Raw genomic sequence first — 21,887 nt, 5'->3', positions numbered from 1 at the left:
ACAAGGTGTGTTTATGAATGAAGAACAACTACTTAATGACTTGCTTCTCTTCAGGTATGAACTACCATCTTATTCTGAGGAAGTGTTTTTCCTGCTAAATGTATAGTTCGGCATGTTGTGGAAATTTATCAATGTCTCAATATTTATGTTGCCAAACCCTTTGAAAAAATAGTTTCCGGAGAAAATAATTTCAAAAAGGCAGCAAACAGGAAAAGGAGAAAAATTTTATCTGTTCAAATGGCTGAACTACATGAGCTAAACTCGTAATGAATACAGAGATCCATGAGACATGGGTTTCTTAGTTACAGAATTGAACATATATGATAATCTTCACCGACCACATACCAGGCATCACAACCCTGACAGATCTTGGGAAGGCTATGAATATGGACTTGGGAGGACACGGACGTGTAATCCTTTTTCTCTTCCTTGGGAGGACCTATACTCACAATCATTGCAGATCTTTTGAACTTCCTCACCTGTTTGATAATTTTCACTGGATCAGCTTCTCCAATTACTGTGGCAGTATTTTTTGAAGGGTCAAGAACAACAGAAGTTATCCCTTCTATTGCACCAATTAACTTCATGACCTTCTGTCTGCACTTTGAACAGAGTAGTTCCACTGACACAACAGTTTTCTGCATAAAAAATAGAGCCAGGGTCTTTAGTACGGACTCTGAGCTCAGAGCAGATCAATTATATTCCATATCAGATGTGCTGAAAAAGTACTGAAAAGTGTCAGTGCAGGGAAAGAACTGCTCAGAAAGATGAGAATTCATAAATCTAATGCATAAGCTAATATAAAACACCACTTAAACCATAGAGCCATTATAGAAGTATGGGAGTTTGAGGAAGAGATGGAACCTTTGACATGGTTTTTTAGTACAGAACTGTACTAACTGTAAGCATAGGAAAATGGAGTAGAACAAGCTGCTGTGGAAGTTGTGAATGGATTCATAGTTGCTATTTATAAAAATTATTCTCTTTCAAATTGTTGGTAATTCTTGGAAAATTGTTTGTTATCCTTTTAGCTTAGTTACATATTTTTTATAAGAGTTTGGTTGCAGACAAGAGTAGTGACAGTGTTGGTTAGCAACTCGAATTAAATGTTGGTCAGAAGGGGTTCTTGATTGGATCACCTATTACCTCCCTTTTGCATTTAATGTACATTTTTTCATGTCTCAATGACTTCATGCTAAATCATGGCTTCCCGTTTTTATTTTGGCCTAAACTGTATCAAGCACCTAGAATGTACTTTAATATGGCCAACATCACTCACAAATCAGAGATATTTTGCATTAGATGGTTACTTTTCTAACTTTACCATGTTCTTAGCATATACCAGAGGTAGACTTTGACTTGTTTCCAATGGCAACAGAAGGGATTTAACTTTGAAATGTGACAGGTGAGGTACATGGTATCTCGTCCATCCAGAGGATAGTGCTGCAGTGAACAGTACTGCGTCTGGTGAGACATTTATTCTTCTCTGGATAAACTGTGATTTTGCGTAGACAATATCATGTGGTTGTAGACTGATGTTTTGCAGAGAAGGGAATATGAAGCTGATTTTTCAACTCAGTAAAGGGCGTTAATTTTCATTTCAGCTTTGTTACACCGAGGGTTCAGTTGAACTGACCTTAATGATTGGTCTCTGTTATGTACACACTGACATAACACTCAATGCTGGCACATGGAACCTCCAATTTTGATAGCAACTACTGCTCACATCCGATATTGTACATTTGAGAGCTGTTACTATGGTGATTGGAGAATTCTGTCTTACTCAAAAGAGCACCAGTTTGAGATTTTCATGCTTACACTATACCTTAAGAACAAAAAGCTGCCTCATGTATCACATCTTAAGCAAAAATTGAACTGGGGAACTTAATGAAAACTTCATTAATTGCTACCTGCTCTTTTGAATGGTCTGGCAAAAGGGAGGTTGAACTTGATCACCAAGTAATAGGTTTCTGCAGATGCAGCATTCCTGTCTGGATTATGGCTTATGTGACCTGGTACCAAAAGGGAAGCGCCATTTGCAAAGATATTCAAGCTTCTAAGATCTTACATTATTTATATGAATGCTGCAGTAATCTGGTAATAATATCCTTCTATTGCGCTGCTGCAGACCTCCTTTGAATGATCCAAGAATTAGGGTTTCCATCAATAACTTGATCCTGTTTTGCACCTACAGTTCACACAGGAAAACAATTTCTCCATGCTGGGAAAGAAATCCAGCTTTGACTTGACTTGTAAAAGCATTCATATAGTCGCAACAAACAATTTTCACCCCCCAGGTTGAAGGATTTTCAAGTGCATAAGTGATAGGATTACTACTTTGGAACAAGTCATTGAATTAAAACTAGTTAAAGCCAACCAAGTCATAAATCAGAATTGCAGTCGTAGTTAGTGCGCCTAAACTGAGGATTTATCATATCTCTTGTTACCTCTCTCAGTTTCCACCACCATTTCCATGAAGGTAGGTTAGTTCAAAACCCAGCTGGATGAATAAATGAGGCGTGTCAGGCGTGAGATGGAAAAACACTCCAGTAGTTGAATGTCGCTTTCCCTGTAGTGGGGAAAAGAAGTCTCTTCAGTCTCTTTCTCTTCTGTCCTCCGATTTAAGCTCCCATTAATGGAGGATCAACGAAGACACTGATTAGGTATCCAAGAGAAACTGAGAGCCAATCTGGTCACTCAACGTATACTAGGAGTTCTGCTAGCCATCCTAGGCTGTAGGTTCAATTTGTTATGGATGGAGACCGAACTAAACAGAGCATCTAACTTGAATCAAAGCCAAAACTAACTCTCATTTCGACAGGCTGCATTTAACTTGAATCAAACCACTTTCTGGCAGGTGCATTCATTGGTAATCGTCACCATGTCACCATGTTTCCTCAACTTGTCCTCACCAGCGTGGAAGACACTTTGTTTTTATTATAATTCTAAAAGAAGGGCATGTTTGGATACATATAAGATAGAGCATTCTGAAACCAAGTTGGGGCCAATTCAGGGGCTGCAATGCTGCATCCTCACAGCTGAAAACAAAGTTTCAGATAACACCTGTAAGCCTGTGATCGATGTGAAAGACTCTACTTGAACACACAATATGGCCTTACAAGGTGGGATCTCGCAAGAGAATATGGAACCTAGCATGCACCATTGAGGTGGTGTTTTTTCATTTTGATTTTTTTTTTTTTTTAAATATCATTGTCCTTTCCATTCTCCTTTCTTCTTTCTTCTTTTAAATTACACTGACGACTTTTTTTTTCCATTTTTTTTCTTGTTTTTAATTCTCTCTTTTTACTCCTTCAGTGATACAAGGCAGATCACTAACCCATTCTATGTTGACATTGCGCACGGAAGAAAGACCGCATTCTGCATTTGAATGCATGAAATACAAAAGAGAGATGCGTGTACTGCATGCACTTTCTGATTTGTTAATGAAAATAATTATTATCGTCGGACTTGAGGACCATTTAGGAGTCACTATGATAGAAATGTTTTAATAGCATGAGAAAAAAAGTGGTTTTATTTTATTTAAAGAAGACAAATACAAAATCTATCAAACTCGAAAGAATTTTCAAGATTTGTAAAAACGAATTTATTAAACTTCACCAAATCTATAACTTTTCTAACCCTTCACAATTACTCATGGATTCTTAGCCTGATCAGATTGTGTCAAGCTATCGACTTCCTCATACTTTCAGAAACTGACATGGGTCATGGAATTGGTCCTGTTTACTTGGAGTGCTAAAAATCTGAGCATTGGTGTAGTTTCACAATGGGCAAATCCAAATTCATCTATGTCAAACATGCAAGGATCCAGCAAGAAGCCTTAGACAGGAGGAAGCACCAGCAAATCAAGCTCAAGCCTTGAAGTCTAGGCCAGGCTGATGTTTTGGTATACTATGACAAAGTGAACCCTGACGAGGAAATAACTAATTTGTTCTAATAAATGAACATTTGATATTTTATCAGAACATTGGCAGCAAAGTGGAATCTCCATCCTGATTGGTGTTGTGTTGAATGCTAACTTGTAGTTTCATAAGCCCCACTGCTTGCAGCTTTTTCTGGTTGATGCTTCGTTTTCATCATCTGAGTATAGCAGCTCACTATTTTCTGGTCTAGTTCATAATAGTATTGCATCTTCTTCAAGGGTTTCATATCCAGGTCAATGAAATATGCCTACAAATTTACAGCCAAAGCAAGATATCAGTAGCTAAGGAAATACACTGAACTCAGTAGTTAGCAACTTTCAGGTTCTAGCTGTAATTTAAACACAAAGTAGAGTACCTCAGCGCCATGAACTGAAAAAACTCATACATCAGAATTTACAATGCATCATTAACAATTTAGCACATCAATGGATTTGAAAATCACAATGAAATAAAATCCTTCTCATTGTACTTGAGATAGTACTTGAAATCCTTCTGCTTTGTTTTTCATATGATCTGAACGAGTTTTATTTTTAAAGATAATCAGACCATTGATGAGAGTAGAAGAAATCGTGTCATTACAAATTTTTGGAGACAAGTGACAAAATTTCCATCTCTAATAGATGTGCATTCGATTGCTTTGACAAAGGATGTAATGATTTCATTTCCACGAGAGGTACAAGTAGTTTGGTACCAGTAAATTCTAAGATTGAACACAGAAATGGAAGGGGAACTATACCTTGTAATCAAAACTTTGATCAGTTGATGCTAGATATACATTACTATATGGAGAAGCTGAATTCCCATCTTTTCTTGGGGCAAAACTGATCATCAAACTACAGTCCTTTGCAGTTGCAGCAATCAAATAGTCTCTAACAATCTTCAAACTTTCATCTGAAGGAATGGAATGCAGAGAAGTATATCTATGTGAAGCTATGTCCTCGCCCAAATCTCTACAGACAGTGCAAGGCTCAGAAACAATGTCATAATATGCATGGATTGCCCCTTCTATGTCAAACGTATCAAGCTTCTGTACTTCAAGAAGCCGATCCAACACTCCTGATTTAGAGACTGTCTCAGAAACAAGATGTAAAAAACTTTCCACACGCATGCCAACCTCAGCTTGAATTACACACTTGAGTACATCTTCAAATGCTTCACCAACCATAAAGCTAGTACTATCTGTCCCACCACCCAAGCCCCCATATATGAGAGAACCATTTAAGAATACTCGAAAATTGTTCTGAGGGGTGGTAAAGAGAGCCTTGACAGCTTTATGCATTTTCTCCTTGGATCCAGAGAATAGATCCAATGGCTCATATTCACTAATTTGTGCTATCTGAGGTGTAAGTGAACATGTCTAAATCAGAATCCAATGTAAGAATAACATAAATATTTAAGTGAAAACGCTTGATAAACTAGGATCCTTTTACAGAACTTAGACTATAAATCCCACATGCCTCGTATTGTACATGATATTGACATAAGGATTCTGATTGGATCAGATCATATATGAATGCTAATCCACCAATACACTTCAAGTCAAAGAGCCTTCACATTATAACATAAATTCTAAAAAAACATTGGATAGGGAAGAGACATTACCTCTTGTTGATGCAACTTCAGGATTTGGTGCATCCTAAACCGGGTTACTCTCTTTTTAATAGCATTTCCTTCAGCTATGAATCTTGAAAATGGAAGAAATCCACATTTGGGCTGCTTCCCAGAAAAAAAGGTGAAGTCAATAGGGAGAGGAGTAAAATAAGAAGTTTGTAAAGAAGAAAATAAATTGATACTCTGAAGAGATGAAATGAAATGAAATGAAGAGATCAGCAGAGAAGGAAACACCTTTATCTCAACAGATATGCATGGTTCACCTTTAACAAAACCTGAAATGAGGAAAGTAGAATATATGACACTACAGTACTGAAATCAGAATGCTGTCATTGGCAGTGTGGGATAAATGCACAGTGATGGCAGTGGCACAAATTAGTAGCATGAGGGTAGTGATGAGCATGATAGGATGAAGGGAGCAGATTGGCAATGCAGTGGCAATAAAAAAACATAGGCGATGGAGGTGGTGGTCAGCTAGGTGAGGGCACAAGCAATAGTGATTATGAAAGATGGACCAAATGGTGTCTCCACTGATTTGGTGGTCATGGCAATAGCCATGAAAAGGTGGTGGTGGCATTACTAGGTTTTATTAGAATTACAATTAAAAAAACATGCAAGAAAGTATAGTTCAAATTTAAAAACTAGGTTTTTATTTTCTTATCCAAATTTCTTCTATAATCATCAATAATTTTCTAAGCCAGAATTTAAAAGAGGAAAGTGTAACCTCCAATCTAATGATAAATTTTTTATACTCATGGTACAAAAAAACTCTCAGGTGGGATGGTGGACAGGTTGATTTAGAAAGCCCTGATAGGTTTTTTGTCAGTTAGGTCCTTTTACATTTCTATGACCTTGTATGAGTCCTCTGCCTTTCCTTTGTAGCTAAAGAGATGGAGATCCAAGTCACCATTTAAGATTTATTTCTTTGTTTAGTATCTTGGAAGAAAATTCTCTCTTCTGATCAGCTAATGAACAGAGGCATGGTTTATGGTTAATCAGTGTCGCTTATGAAAACAAGATTTGAGTTGGCTGATCACATCCTTATTCCTTGCAGATAGGCCTCTAGGTCTGTGATTTTCTCTGTTTGATGCGTCTTGGGTTTTTCCCCACTCAGTTAAAGAAGTTTTGGCATAGGGGGTTTGTTGGCTCTAATCCCAAAAAGATTTGGAGGTTGATCCTGTTGTCTCTACTTTGGAGTATTTGAAAATAGTAAAGAATATCTAAATGCAAATACTAATTTATCAAACCAGAAAGCCCAAAATCAGGAAAAGAATCTCAATTTTATAGATTTTGACTCTTCCCCGTTATCTAGATTTAGTTGCATGTATACAACTTTATATCTCCCCATGAAATTAAGATGGGAAGGTGAATTTTTAATGGAGACAACAAAAAAATAAGCTTGAAAATAAGAACTTGAAAACGGAAACCAATTCATTCCTACATTCAATAGCAACTTATCACAATTTTTATTAGGCAATAAAAGATGCATACATATGGCATGAGAACATAGTCCACTTAAGTACACAAGACATATACAATGAGCACCAGATGGATAAGCCACATAAGAGGTAACACAAAAAACAACCCTTTCTCTCAACAAGATCCCAACCAATCAATAGAAACTTGTCATAATGAAGTAGTAGCACAAAATTTGGGTAATCTTTCTGAACAAGAACACTGAAATAAGTAGTCTGGCAGCTAAGTTTGATAATAATAAGAGGGAGACACAATTTGAATACATAAACATGCAATATAGAGACAATATAATCAAGGGAAATTACTTAAGAGTCGAGTAAATGAAAGAAAAATTTTAAACACATTTCAACAGATGGTACTTACTATGGGGAAAAACCGAATGATCAGATAAAAGAAGTGCATAATCACAGTTGGTATTAACCTTGGCAGCCTCAATTCGCCAAGCAGGACGTTGACAGAGCACATTCTTTTCAACTGATTCCAGGAATTCCCTGGACACAAGAACACGAATCTGCCAAGTTTAAAGGAAGCCGAGTTAAGGGATATCGACTGCGCTGTTATGATAAATAAAACTGTATCTGTTGTTTCCAATAACACCTTCACATAGATCAACAAACTAAACGTACATATGATTTTTCCAAAACACAGTCATATAGATAACTAAACAAAAAGTATCCATGATTTGCCCATAACACATAGATAACCAATAAACATATTCATTATGAAGCTGGTTAACCAACTATAATTTTTTAACAATTTAAACAAGTAAAATTTTCAAGCCATTTCAAGAATTTTCTTTCAAGGAAGCTCACATCCAAGAGGTGGCACCACAGATGAATAGGTGCAACTTGTGAGACAATCTAAAATTCAGTGCAAGTACAAACAGGGAGAAAAACCACCACACGATAAGCCAGATGCAAAACCAAACACTTCCCATAAAAAAAAAAGGGGAAAAAAACACGAGAACAAGCATACCCCCGCATCAATGTGTTGGGAACCTAACCGGGGGGCCATTACATTCTGCACAAACATCTGCTGTGCAATTTCCTTCGAAGGGGATGATAAAATATCAGGATTGTCTTTCCAGATAAGGCGTTCGTGGCCATTCAGCCATTGTTCTGAACCTGGGGCTACCTTCCTGGAAGCCTTCTGTATGCGTAGCACTTTCCCCACCTACAAATACAGAATGCGAAATGGAGAAGTGTTTTGTAAGAAAACATCGACCGATGAACGAGGAGAAGGAAAAACCGTACGAATAGAGGAGAGGATCCGTTGTAAGCAAGAACAAGATTGACAGCGCCTTCTCCCCTGTAAACCCAGTGGGGAGCGTCATTTTTGTGTAGGGCCACCTCCATCTCCATGTATGCAACTGAATTAAGAAGAGAGCATGGGGAAATGAGGAGGAGGAGGAGCTAGGGCTCAGTCTCACTGCTCTCTGCATCCCTGGAACATAAAGCATATGGGTGGCATCTTTCCAACTTTTTTAAACCCAACGCTGCTTGGTGCCCCTCCTCTGCTCTCAGTCCTCTGTCCATTGATGAAAGTTTCCATTTTTTTCGCCGAAATTTCTGGTTTCGGTGGCCAGCGATACGAAAGAGGGGGGCGAAATGTCGACGGGAGAAATTTCGGTTAAAATCGGCGAAAAATCGCTGCAGGTGAGGAAAATAGGGCCTTTTTAGGGATTCTCTCGTCTGGAGGGCAACTTCAGAAAAGGCTTCTTGATGCCCGAGTGAGAGAAGTAGGAAGTGGCCAAGTGGGTGGCCCTTTTGATTTTTAGATTTAGTAGAGATAAAAAAAAAAAAAAAAAAAAAACAAATCATAAATTTTCCTCACTCGGTATAAATAATTATTTAATTATCCATCTTTATTTTGATTAAATTACTATCATTAAAATTTCGATTTTTATGGATGATATTTTATAAATTAATATTAATTTAATAAGATAAATTATTAATAATTTAAATAAATTAATATTAATATAAAAAGTTGTTACCACATATTTTTAATAAAATTTTAAAAATTAAATCCTAAATAAAATATTTTATATAAATTAATTTAATTTTTTATTTAAAATATAATAAAAATATGTTTTAATAAAAATATTTTAAAATTTTTAAAATAAATATTGTTTTCAACAAGATGAACTCCCTTTATCTAAAAATATGATGAAACCACATTGATCTTTATTTTGATATCAAAGACTATTACAATGTTATATATATATATATTATATTTATGTATAAATTGTTTTTATTTAATAAATCAAATATTTCTTAATTCAATTCTAACTTTATACACTTCAAAATTCATATTTATTATTCTTAAAATTCAAATATCGAATCTATCGATACATCTCTATCTACCGATGTTTTTCTTATTGATCATATCTATGTTAATTATACTTATAAAATAACTTTAAAATGTATATTTTTGCTTTTAAGTTTTTATAAGTATTCCTATGAATTTTAAATAATTTCGCTTGATATTTGTGAAAAAATATTCATCGATATTTGTGAAAAAATATTCATCGATATTTTTTATATATTTGTAAAATCTAAATACCTATATATCCATAATTACCATTATTTTTATTCTTGTTGTCCACTACGGTCCAATTTTTTATAAAAACTTTTGAAGGTTGTAAACATATTAAACACAGACAGCAGTTTTTAAATTTTTTAATTTTTATAAATTTACTTTAATAACAGAGTTTGGCCTATAAAAAGGTCTACAGTAAAAATATGACGCGGAATAAACATATGTTAATTTACATTAAAAAAAAAAAACATTTGATATGTTTTGGGGTGATGTTCTACAAAACCATAGTCATTCTGATAGGGACCATTCATGTGAGGATGATGCAGTTATATGGTTATAATTGTCATCATTCCCCTGCTAAGGGAATCTGCATCTTTCTGGCACATGGATGTCTAATGCGATAATACTTGGGATTTTTCATAATAGTATGGTAGTTTTAAAAAATAATTCTTGAAGTATCGTTATCAAAAAAATAATTCTAAATCTACCATAGTTTTTGTCAAATAGGAGAGAGAACGTTATTTCCTTTTGAATATACGATTTTTTAAATTTATTTTTTAAAAAAATTTACATACTGAATCGTCTTTTAAATATACGATTTCTAAAAGAAAAAAATAGGGAGAAATCATTTCTTAAATAGACGATGTTCTCAAAAAATAAAATAAAATTGGGAGAAGTTGTCTCTTGAATATAGATTTATGCTAAAAAAATAAAAATAAAAAACTAAATTATTTGGAAGGAATCGTCTCTTTAAAAGACTATTTTCTCCCAAAAAAAAAAAATTAATGATATATTTTTAAATAACACACACACATATATATATAATTTATTTATTTATTTACTAAATTTTAATATATAGAAAATTATGATTTTTGAGATATTTATTAAAAATAATATTTATAAAAATATAAATTAAGTTTAATATTTAGATATTGATTTTTATTATTATTTCTTTGTTGATGGTTCATATGAACAAAGTTATTGGTTTATTGCATTCATGATAATAATTGATTTTTTATCATGATTGATACTTTATTAATTGTTGGGATATTTGTTGGTTTTTTGGTATTTATATGAATAATATTATTGGTTTTTTTATAACCATGATAGTAGGTGACTTAAATTCTTTAATGTTAAAAACATTTGATAATTAAGGATTGACTTGATGTTTATATTTATGATATTGTGTATTTAAATTTTAAGGCTTTTATTTGGATATATAATTTTTGAAAAAATGATTTCTTAATTTTTATTTATTATTTTTTATTTGATCGATTTTCTTGAAACCTATAACATTAAAAATTAAAAATAGATAAAAAATTTATATAGCAAAATATTTCCTCAATTTTTTCTTAATAAAAAAAAAGTTAATAATTTCTAATTTTAAGTGTATTAAATTATTTTTTAAAAAAATTATTATTTTTTCAAATTACTTTAGTTTTTTATCATTTATAATTACTAAATAAAATATTTTAATATATAAATGATTATTATTTCTTTTTAAATTGATTAATACTTAAAAACTTATATATCTTAATACTAAAAATTTTATTGAAAATTAATTTATTGAATAATAAATTAATTTATTTTTCTATATTTGATTTATTTTACAGTTAAATTTTAAATTAAAGATTAATATTTTTAAATTTTAAATTTATATAATAAAATTAATTTTAAATTTAAAATAAAAACAAAATTATTTATTTTGTAATAATTATTTAATAAATTAATAACAAAATTATTTTTTATAAACACATTTTTCACATAAAATTGATAATAATTTTTTTAAATTACAAAGCAAAAGAAATAAATAAAAATTAGATAAATATTATTTATCTTATAAATAAAAAACAATATAAAAGTAAATTAATTTTATTAGTTATAATTAATTGAATTAATTTAAAGAAAAAAGTGAAGATTAAGAAGAAAATATTTTTTAAATCAATATCTAAATATTAAACATAATTTATATTTTGATAAATATTATTGTTGATAAATATCTCAATAATCATAATTTTTTTATATATTAAATTTAGTAAATAAAATTAATTTAAATTTAAAATATATATATATATATATATATATATATATAATAATTATATTATTAAAAATATATCATTAATTAAAATTTTTATAAAGAATGAAAAAATATATATATTTTTAATTTTTTGGAAGAAATCGTCTCTTCAAGAGGCTAGTTCTCCCAAATAATTTTTTTTTAGGAGAAAGTTGTCTTTTGAAAAGACAATTTCTCTCAACTCTTTTTTTTTTTTTTTTTTTTGAGAAATTTGTCTCTTTAAAATACGATTTCTCCTAAATTATTATTTTTTTAAAAAAAATGGATAAAAATGTCTCTTGAAGAGACGATTTCCTTTTTTTTTTTTAAGAAATTGTCTCTTCAAGAATCGATTTAGACAATTTCTTTGGTATATAAAGAGATGAGTTTAAAAAGAAATAATGTTTTTTTTCTTACTTATCAGAAACTACGATAAATTTGAAATTATTTTTTCCACAACTACAATTTAGAAATTATTTTTTAAAACTAACTGTACTGTTATAAAAAATCCCTAATACTTGGCTATAAATCTTCTTAGTTTTCATCTGCTTTGATGCTGATGCTTGGCTTTTCATTATCTTCTTTCTTGACGTTGTTGCTTTAAATTCACAATATACCTTGCAACAATAGTAATATAAATAAATAAATAAAATGAGTGGTTGAGAAAACAAAAGGAATAGTTGATAATATGAAAAGATAAAATAAGGGGGAAACACACACACAAGGTCCTTTTTGGATATGTTTGGTAATTATTTTCGAAATGATTTTCTGTTTTTTATAATAAAAAAATTGAAAAACATTTTTAACAATAAAAAAAATTATTTTTTATTTTTTATTCTAAAAATAAAAAATAGAGTATTTTCAAGATAATATTTTTAAATTTTTTTTTAAAGAATTGATTTAAATAATAATTATACAAACATGTATAATGATTAAAAATAAAGTTTTAGACATAATTTTCGTTTAAAACATGTTTAAAAGTATTAAAAATATATCAAAAATGTTTTAGATTCCCAAATAGGCTTTTATTTTATAAAATATTAAAGAATAATTTTTAAAAACCATTTTTCAGTTTTCCAAACCAATTACCAAACAAGACCTTTATCTTCTTCTTATATTTCTAGACTTTTTATTAATTTTAAAACAAGACCTTTATCTTCTTCTTATATTTCTAGACTTTTTTTATTAATTTTAAAATTTTATGCCGTTTAACACATTCATATGCTTTTGGAGAACCACCAACCTAATTCTCCCAAAAATTAAAATCCTATATTTTTTTTTCCTTTTTTTTGTTATAATTTCTTTTCTAATTTTTCAAGATTTAATTGTAAAATTGTAAAATAAAATTATCCATTTTTTTTTTACTTTTAAATTTTTTCAAGGCTTCTTTTGATATTTATTTATTTTTTATAATGCTTGGTTAGATTTATCATCAAAAAGTATAATCGTGAAAAAACAAAAAGAAAAAAAAGAAAGAAGGCAATATTTGTTTAGCTACAATCTTTTATTCCCCCTTTTTAAAATAATTTCTTTGAGCTTTTGGATATCAATCTAAAAACGATTCAACCTTCCACACACAACCTACAACAATCAAACATAGATATATATATATATCAGAATAATATGTTTGTTTTTTTAACTTTTTATTGAAAACATGTTACTTTCATATTTTAGATAGTTTATTTTTATTTTTACTTTTTATTAATTTATTACTTATTTTTAATTTTTTTATTGAAAAAAAAAAACCAAAATATTTAACTTTTAAAAAATGCTAATAGTAAAATATTGGTTTTTCTTTACTTCATAATACTTAATAAAAATAAAATATTAAAAAACAAATAACTTAATACTCAACACTATTAATATTATTTCATTTTAAGTTATTAAAAGATAAAAAAATAAATAAACACCATCTAAACCTTACTGTAATGAGTACCAAAGTTTCACATGTTAAACTAGCTAGAGATTATAAACCCCAATTAACAGCCCAAAAACACAATCACGAAATGCAAAATAATAAACCAACGAAGATGTCAGTTACTCTACTCCAGCAATTTAGCAACTAATGATACAAAACAAACTAATTTGGATAGTTTTCTTGTACCAAAAGTATAATATAAAAAATAATAAAATTGGAACAACCTAAAAATGTTTCTTTTATATCATCTTTAGAGCAATTGAATCCTTCTAACTTTAAAAAAAGAAAAAAAAAACAAGTTGCAAACCTTGTAATTATGTAGAACAGATGACACGCGTCAACTATAAATTCAAACTAATGAAAGGGAAAATAAAAGAATTTATATTAAAAAAATGCTAATTAAAGTATCATAATAGTATCTATCTAAGTTTAAATCTGGATTATTAAATATATATGATAAAATTTAAATCATTAAATAACGGTATAAATAAAATTTTGATGTGATGATACAAATAAATAGAATTATAATACAAATCATGAAACTTGAAAATGCATACATATCACCATTTGATTGATGGTGCATTTTCGATACTTACTTAAAAATATATCATTTGATATTGTAAATAGAATAATTTCTTCTTCAATTATTAAAATTAAATCTATAATAAACTATATTATTTTAAAATTTATTACCTTCGTTCAGAAGGTATATTTATATTTCAAAAGTTAAGGTGCATGAAGTTTTCAACTCTAGAAGACATGTTTATATTTAAAAAATCAAGCCAACTAGATGCAATATCAACATTTTTAAATACAATTTTTCAAAAAATAAAAAATAAATTAAGTGCTTAGTCACCTTAGGGGTGTTCGAAAATTTTCCATTCTTTACACATTTTCTATATAAAGTATAAACTCAAATCATATAATTTTTATTGACATTATCAGTCACCCTTAAATCATATTTACTTAAAAAGACACGTGTCTAAATTGATAATTTTGAGTCTTCAATTATTAGAATAATTCTCAAAAATTACATAGAGTAAATCTAATAATATTTAGAACAAAATTATCAACCTAAACTAACAAACCAAACCAAACCAAATCTGACACCACCTAGAACTCATCTCATGAGTGTATCACGTGCATTCGTTGCACAGTAATGGAAACTTTCAAGCTTGAAATAGAAATGCATCAGAGAAAATTTAGTTGACTTGATATGAGATAACACGACTAGTATTAGTTGAATAAAGTTATAGCTATCTTATAATTTAAATATCTTTATTCACTTGCAATTATAAATGATTGACATAGATATAATGTTGGAATTATTACTTGTAAATTTGCTTAAAAAAATGTGGGGAAGTTTTTACCATGTTATATAAAAAATTTAGTGAAACATAGTAATGTTTATTCTTTACTTATCTTTTTGTTTTTACCACTATCAATTTAAAATTTTTCCTTATTATCATTAAGGTAGGCAAAGAGAATGTTTTATAATTTTTTTTATGACAGTTTTATTGAGAATAAAAAATACAATGTTTTTAGAAAACAATTTGTTGTAGCACATGGTTCATATTTGAGTGAAAAGACATATGAAAAAAAATAGGCAAAATGTTGAAGCGATGACATTTACCATTCAGACTTGTACTTTTTTTGTTGTACGGCGAATAGTAGGTTGGGGGGTGCGAGGGCAACCCACGATCCATTTACAACCAATGGGCTTCGTACCAACTGGTAATGGGACAAGTTCCCAAACTTTATTGTCTTGCATAGATTTGTACTCTTCATTCATGGCTTCAATCCATTTATGAGAGTTAGAACTTTTCATGGCTTGCTGGAAGTTGATTGGATCATCTTCCATCATTCCACTTTCTACCTCACGTTCCTGGAGATATACGATATAATCGTCCGAAATTGCATTTCTCCTCTCTCTAGTGGATCTCCTTAATGACATATTTTCTTGAGGTTGTTGAGTTTGTTCTTCAGGAGCAATGTCCTCATTTGCAATTAAGGGTTGAACAATATTGTCTGTTGGTTGAGGATCCAAATTTACTTCTTGATCAATGATAGGTAGTGAAACCTGTACATTATCAAAAGCAACAGTAGATCCCTCTTCCTCCTCAAAGACAATATTTCTAGCCTGATAAATTAGGGGTATTTTTGGAATTTCATTCATAAGGATTAATATAAATACATTTTTTATGTGATCCTAATTTTAATATAGTGAAAATCCTCTTTCCCTATTCCCGTGGACATAGGCAATTAGCCGAACCACGTTAAATCTCTATATTCTTCTTTCTCGTTTTTCTATTTTTTGTCATTAATCGTTGCACGGATTCCAACACATCTTTTTGTTATTTTATATTATTTTTATTTATTTTCTTATGATTATTTTAAAAAATAATTATATAAACATGTAAAATGATTAAAAATAAAACATTAAACATAAAATTTATTTTTAAAATATGTTTAAAAATATTAAAATATGATAAAAATCTTTTAGATTTTCAAATAGACTTTTATTTTAGAAAACTTCTTATAATAGTTTTCAAATATTGTTCTCAAAAACTATTTTGAACTATTGGTTTTAAACAAATCCAAAATATTAATACTTGATTTATACTTTTAGAAAAAAAAAAAAACGGTGGGCAAACAAACCCAAAATATCTGGTACTTGATTTATATGTTTTTCAAATTTTCACCACATTCAACCGTCCACGTGATGGATGCAAAGAAGAAAGAGAAATGAGAAATAATTTTTCAAAAAGTGGGCCGGCCTATGCACAATTAGTCTAGATGATGGTACATACATGATACAACCCACTTTCTCTTTGTTTTAACTTTTATATGGTTTTTATTTTCCAACGTGAGGAAAATTCTTGATCGTACAACCAACCGAAATGTACATTCAGATAAATGTAAAAAAGATATCATCCATCAATGGCACTATTTACACATTTTTAGGTCATATGAGTTTATGTCTAAGTCTTATTTATTTATATTCTATATTTTATTATAATTAATTTATTTGTATAATTATCCTATGAGTAAGCATAAAGATATCGATTTTGACAAATAATCGATGATAATCACGAAATATATTAATAGATATTTTGATATTAAATATTAATAAGATAAAAATTACTTGAAATTCATGAAAATATTAAAGATGTTGATCAAATAATAATAAAAAAAATAATACTTATTTTATAATTGATGATATAAGAATTAACGGTATGATTGACCAAGTGGGGTTGCTGTTTTCTAAACATGGAGACATCCCGAATTTAACCACTGAAACGTGATGAATGTGAAAAAAAATCCTGAAATATCGTGATAAATGTGATATATGGCACAAGTCCCCCATTCCCAAGACTTAGATGCAGTCAACCATTGGAAGAGAACTTAGGAGAAATGTGATAAATGTGATAAATGGCACAAGTCCCCCATTCCCAAGACTTAGATGCAGTCAACCATTGGAAGAGACCTTAGGAGAAAAAATCCGGCCGGTGAAAGCTGAAATTTTCAAATAGAAAAACCGAATCTTTTTTATGGCTGGTCAAATATTTTGTTAGGGCGTGTGGGGTTGGCTCTCTTAAAAGGCAAGTACGTCAATAATGAGGAAAGGAACCCAACAAATAAGGATGTGGTTGTCATGTTACAGGCGGCGCGCTGGTCAACGGGATCCACAGGAGGTTATCGAAAACCACATATTTTGTAGATGGCTAGCTTTGGTTGGTTATGGCAGGATAGCTAGGTTTCTAGATTTTATCGGAGGTTAGCAAATCATTCAGCATACTTGCTACCTGACTTGTATATAAAGCACCTCCCTTCTGTGCTTTCCATTTAAGTTTCTATCCGGATTTTCCAGTCTTTAGACAAAAATTCTTCATTGCAATTGAGTTTGTATTGTGTGGAGAGAGATGGAAGTGATGCAAGTACTCCATATGAACAAAGGGGCTGGGGAGACAAGTTACGCAACCAACTCCACAGTTCAGGTTGATTAATTAGTTTCATCCTTGTAAGATTATATGATTTTTATGATTCCCAGTACTTTTAGTAAATGGGGTAAGCATACATAGAAAGTTGACAGAACCATAGCTAGCAAGAAATGTTGAACCCCACACAAAGAAAATATTAATGTATTCCCAGATTGCCAATTTTTTTGTGATTTCTGCTGCTTATATATCTCTTCTCTTTTTGCTTTAGATCGAGAAAAGCTCATAGCTGTTTATTCAATTTTTTTTTGCAGAGCAACATTATATCCACAGCGAAACCAGTGACGGAGGAAGCTATACTAGATATATTCAACAATGTCTTGCCTGAGAGCGTAGGCATTGCGGATTTGGGTTGCTCATCTGGACCCAACACCTTGTTGGTGGTGTCAGAGATACTGGACGTGATATATGCCAAATGGCAGCAGCTGGGTCGTCCTTGTTCGCCTGAGTTTAGGGTGTACTTGAATGATCTTATCGGCAATGACTTCAACAATGTGTTTGGCTCACTCCCTGCATTTTACAACAAACTCAAGGAAGAGAAAGGCTCCGAGTTTGGGCCATGTTTTATATCGGGTGTGCCTGGTTCATTTTACGGGAGGGTGTTCCCAAGCAAGAGTCTCCACTTCGTGCACTCTTCTTCCAGTCTCCACTGGCTCTCTCAGGTTTGATTGTATTTCCTTATATTTATTCTCCTTTGGCCCCCAACTTAGAAAAACGCCGACCATGGTCTAGACTGGTATATGAACCGGTTCCCAGGAGCCACCATGCCCGTCTGTAGAAGGACCATATATTCAATATGTGTTCTCTCTCCCTCAACCTTCAACAGCTTGTTCCTTTTGAAGAGACAGCGCTAAAATCAATCCTCCCCTGGCCATGAATAGTATTACTCTTCCCTCTCACCCTGAGTAATGCTATTCTCTTCCATTTTTACCCCATTGTTTAAATGTTTGTTGTTTACCATTTTATATTAATCGCTTTTATCCCATTCAATACATATTAATAACTAATTTTCTTTGAATGTATTCAATCACTACTTCAACATTTAGATGTGATACAATTGAGATAGAAAAATAACATTATTCTATAATAATGATTACAATTTAACAAGACCTATCTTTTGAATTGTTAGGGTGAAATCACAATATTTCAATAAATATCAGGATTTTTCTATCATTTCTTTGTGCAAAATTAAATAAACAATAATAATTAGTAGTAATAAATTCATGCAACAGAAAAATAAATCTCTTTTATATGAAGGAAAAAATCATGAGACCTAGTACAACTCAAACTTTGACTATAAATAATAATGAGTTCCAGCTATCTTCTCTAAAATAATCTCTAAAGACTACCAAATACATTAAGAGCATATATAACATCGGATTATATAATCTCTCTTGGCAAGAGAAACAAAAAAAAATTGAAGAAAGTATATAAAAAAACACTGTTATTGTTCACGGACAGTAACACCAATTCCCGAGCTCAAAATCTGATTTCCACCATTCAGATTATAGCTATTCAAGTTTCAAATCTCTCCTTCAAATTTCAATTTGATCGGACCATAGATGAAATGTGATCGACTTATTGATGAAATCTGGGTAGATGTTTTTTTTCTCTCTCTTCTCTTTTCTCTGTTTTTCTTTTTCCGATCATTTTTTCTTTTCTTTTTTTATTAAATGTAACTGATTTGGGGCCAAGTACTCCCTCACATACGAGGGAGCCCTACATGAATTATACTGAGAAAAGAAAGGATGAACATTTATTTGCAGGTTCCACCGGGTCTAGAGAGCAAGGATGGGAGAGGGAGCTGGAACAAGGGAAAAATTTACATATCAAAGACGAGTCCAGATTGCGTTTTGGAGGCATACTCATCGCAGTTCCAGAAGGACTGGTCAGTGTTTCTCAAGTCACGTGCAGAAGAAATAGTGGGGGGAGGACGCATGGTGTTGTCCTTCATGGGCAGGAGATCCACAGACCCTCGTTCAAAAGAGAGTTGCTACCAGTGGGAGCTCTTAGCCCGAGCACTCATGAGCATGGTTTCGGAGGTATATATATCTATTCAATCGAACTTCTTCCTTCCCCCCATTTTTTTTTATGTCTTTTTTCATCTTTCATTGTGGAGAAGCGGATGGAAGCTCTAAACCAGACAGAATCACAGCATAATCTGCATTTGTGGTCGCACTGTGTGTTGTGTTCACAGTCTCCACGAGGGCTGTTGAGGTTGGTCAGTTGGTGGCACCAATTATCCCTCTCACTTGGGACCACTCGTCTACCATAACCCTACCTACTAATGCTAAAAAAATCTACCCGATTTTTTCTAGCCCCTCTCAATCTTGCCTGCCTCTTATCATTTGGAGAGGTTGAGGATAAAATTAATTAATGCATATTATTTGATCATTTCAATTAATTTTAAATTAAATTATTGATTTAATTTATCATTTAATACTTATTTTTATTTTAATATATAATTTAACTTAAAATTTATTTTAAATCATCATAAAATACATTTACTATCACTATTTTTTTATTATTATTAATTTTTATTAATTTTCATAAGTAATAATTTTTTTTTTCCTATATGAGGCAAATCATAAAGTATTTAATATAAAAAAATGAGTCAATAATTATAAAATATATTCTCATTAGTTATATAAAAATGAGGTAAAATATTAAGAATAAATTAATTATTATAACTTAATACTTAAAGTTTTATTTTAACTTTAAAAATAAGTTGTGCATGTGGAGTCTCAATTAAAATTTAGTCTCACTAGATATGAAAAAAATGAGTTAAAAGAAATTTAAAATTAAAGATAAGTTCATTATTTTAATTTAATACTTGAAGTTATTTTTAACTATGATTATTAAATTATTTTATAAAATATGTTTAATTTATTTATGACTTAAATTAAGTCATTCAGTCATATTAAATACCTTTTTAACAACTTGATGAATTTCATAACATGATCATTCATGCATTTTACTCATTCCTTCAGTAAAAAATTTTGACATCATAAGGTTTTCCAGTTTATCGAAAAAAGAGAAGTTTGTGTTGTTGGGACGTCATTTGTTTGTTTGGCCTTGGGCAGCCGCATGGGCCGGATACCAGAGTGGCCTCCCCAAGATTCGAACCCAAGTCCAAGACTTAAGGACGATAAGGTTGCCCTCCTGGTACCATCTGCACTACTAGCACAGATGGTACCAGGAGGGCAACTTTATCGTCCTTAAGTCTTGGACTTGGGTTCGAATCCTGGGGAGGCCACTCTGGTATCCGGCCCATGCGGCTGCCCAGGGCCAAAACAAACAAATGACGTCCCAACATGTGTGATATTATTTAAATTTGTGAGGGGTCGATTGCCAAAATTAAATAGAACATATTTCTCCTAAATGCAGGGTCTAATCGAAGAGAAAAAGGTTGATTCATTCGATGCTCCATACTATGCACCAAGTCCGGAAGAAGTGAAATTTGGAATATACAAAGAGGGGTCATTCATCTTAGATCGGCTGGAAATGTTTGAAATAGATTGGGATGGAGGTGATGGTGATAATTATGATGCAACTCCCACGTCCTCAACGCTATCAAATGGAGCACGAGTGGCTAAGACAATTAGAGTTGTGGTTGAGTCCATGCTAGCAAGCCATTTTGGAGGAGATGTAATGGATGGTTTATTTCAAAGGTACGGTGAGATGGTGGGCGATCACTTGGCAAAGACAAGGACTAAGTATATTAATTTGGTCATCTCCCTTGTAAGAAAAGTTTAATGAAATGTAGAAGCTAGAGTACATGTACTTTGTGATCAACATACAATAAATTTCTTGATGTTCCGTTAGTCCTACCATTGAAGTTCTTCCTTTGCTCTCCTCTCTTTTTTAATCTTCCATGCTTTGCATCACTATTTAACAGAAAAGTTGTAAAATATGGTATATACGGATATACCCACCTCAACCCTAATGGGCTAAAAGCCTATAATTAAAGAGAGTTATTCAACTCAATGGGCCAACCGAAGGGTAAACCCATGGGCCCTCTTCTCAATGAGTTCAATCTATTTGTGTGTTTGTGCACCTTAACCCATAATTATTGAATATTTTAAATAAAAATAATAAAAGATTGCATATGAATTGGAAATAGTGATATATAAAGAATATTTATATATTTACGTTTAATATCTTGTCATTGAAATTAGTAGATAATGAAAGACAATTATTCTATCATATACTTAAACAAAAAAAATGTATATATATTTTGTATAAAATTTATTAATTTATTATACGACTTAATTTCAAGTCTAAAAAACAAAGAGAAAAAAAATATTATGACATAGGAGTAACATTTTATATATTCAACAATGATTTAT

At 31.2% G+C, this 21,887-nt stretch overlaps 3 protein-coding genes across 3 annotated transcripts; 1 reads left to right on the top strand and 2 right to left on the bottom strand.

The window, feature by feature from the left end:
* Positions 1-201: 201 nt before the first annotated feature.
* LOC132253082 (heavy metal-associated isoprenylated plant protein 2-like) lies at positions 202-1,318 on the bottom strand. The gene is made up of 2 exons (XM_059734355.1): positions 865-1,318; positions 202-638 (listed from the first exon to the last, which is right to left on the bottom strand). The coding sequence occupies exons 1-2, from the start codon at positions 871-873 to the stop codon at positions 303-305; spliced, it is 345 nt and encodes a 114-aa protein (XP_059590338.1). The 5' UTR covers positions 874-1,318; the 3' UTR covers positions 202-302.
* Positions 1,319-3,774: 2,456 nt separating this feature from the next.
* LOC100243814 (inositol-pentakisphosphate 2-kinase) lies at positions 3,775-8,787 on the bottom strand. The gene is made up of 7 exons (XM_010666413.3): positions 8,282-8,787; positions 8,004-8,201; positions 7,392-7,539; positions 5,787-5,827; positions 5,544-5,654; positions 4,678-5,277; positions 3,775-4,188 (listed from the first exon to the last, which is right to left on the bottom strand). The coding sequence occupies exons 1-7, from the start codon at positions 8,387-8,389 to the stop codon at positions 4,033-4,035; spliced, it is 1,362 nt and encodes a 453-aa protein (XP_010664715.1). The 5' UTR covers positions 8,390-8,787; the 3' UTR covers positions 3,775-4,032.
* An 8,445-nt stretch (positions 8,788-17,232) lies between these two features.
* Positions 17,233-21,368, top strand: LOC100266134 (probable jasmonic acid carboxyl methyltransferase 2). The gene is made up of 4 exons (XM_002281543.4): positions 17,233-17,538; positions 17,793-18,200; positions 19,305-19,580; positions 20,926-21,368. The coding sequence occupies exons 1-4, from the start codon at positions 17,464-17,466 to the stop codon at positions 21,292-21,294; spliced, it is 1,128 nt and encodes a 375-aa protein (XP_002281579.1). The 5' UTR covers positions 17,233-17,463; the 3' UTR covers positions 21,295-21,368.
* The last annotated feature ends 519 nt before the right edge of the window (positions 21,369-21,887 follow it).

The sequence above is a fragment of the Vitis vinifera genome, chromosome 18, assembly GCF_030704535.1.
Source record: "Vitis vinifera cultivar Pinot Noir 40024 chromosome 18, ASM3070453v1".
In the NCBI taxonomy this organism is placed as follows: Eukaryota; Viridiplantae; Streptophyta; class Magnoliopsida; order Vitales; family Vitaceae; genus Vitis; species Vitis vinifera.
The sequence above is the reverse complement of the archived record's forward strand: the minus strand, read 5'-3'. Positions and strand labels throughout refer to the sequence as shown.

What these genes read in the sequence shown, in the direction of transcription:
- LOC100266134 (XM_002281543.4), top strand. Translation starts at nt 17,464, where the DNA reads ATGGAAGTGATGCAAGTACTCCATATGAACAAAGGGGCTGGGGAGACA. An exon ending in CAACCAACTCCACAGTTCAG is followed by an intron (nt 17,539 to 17,792) that starts GTTGATTAATTA and finishes TTTTTTTTGCAG; the next exon opens with AGCAACATTATATCCACAGC. An exon ending in TCATGAGCATGGTTTCGGAG is followed by an intron (nt 19,581 to 20,925) that starts GTATATATATCT and finishes TCCTAAATGCAG; the next exon opens with GGTCTAATCGAAGAGAAAAA.
- LOC100243814 (XM_010666413.3), bottom strand. Translation starts at nt 8,389, where the DNA reads ATGGAGATGGAGGTGGCCCTACACAAAAATGACGCTCCCCACTGGGTT. An exon ending in TCATTCGGTTTTTCCCCATA is followed by an intron (nt 5,828 to 7,391) that starts GTAAGTACCATC and finishes TCCTCATTTCAG; the next exon opens with GTTTTGTTAAAGGTGAACCA. An exon ending in GCATATCTGTTGAGATAAAG is followed by an intron (nt 5,655 to 5,786) that starts GTGTTTCCTTCT and finishes TCTGGGAAGCAG; the next exon opens with CCCAAATGTGGATTTCTTCC.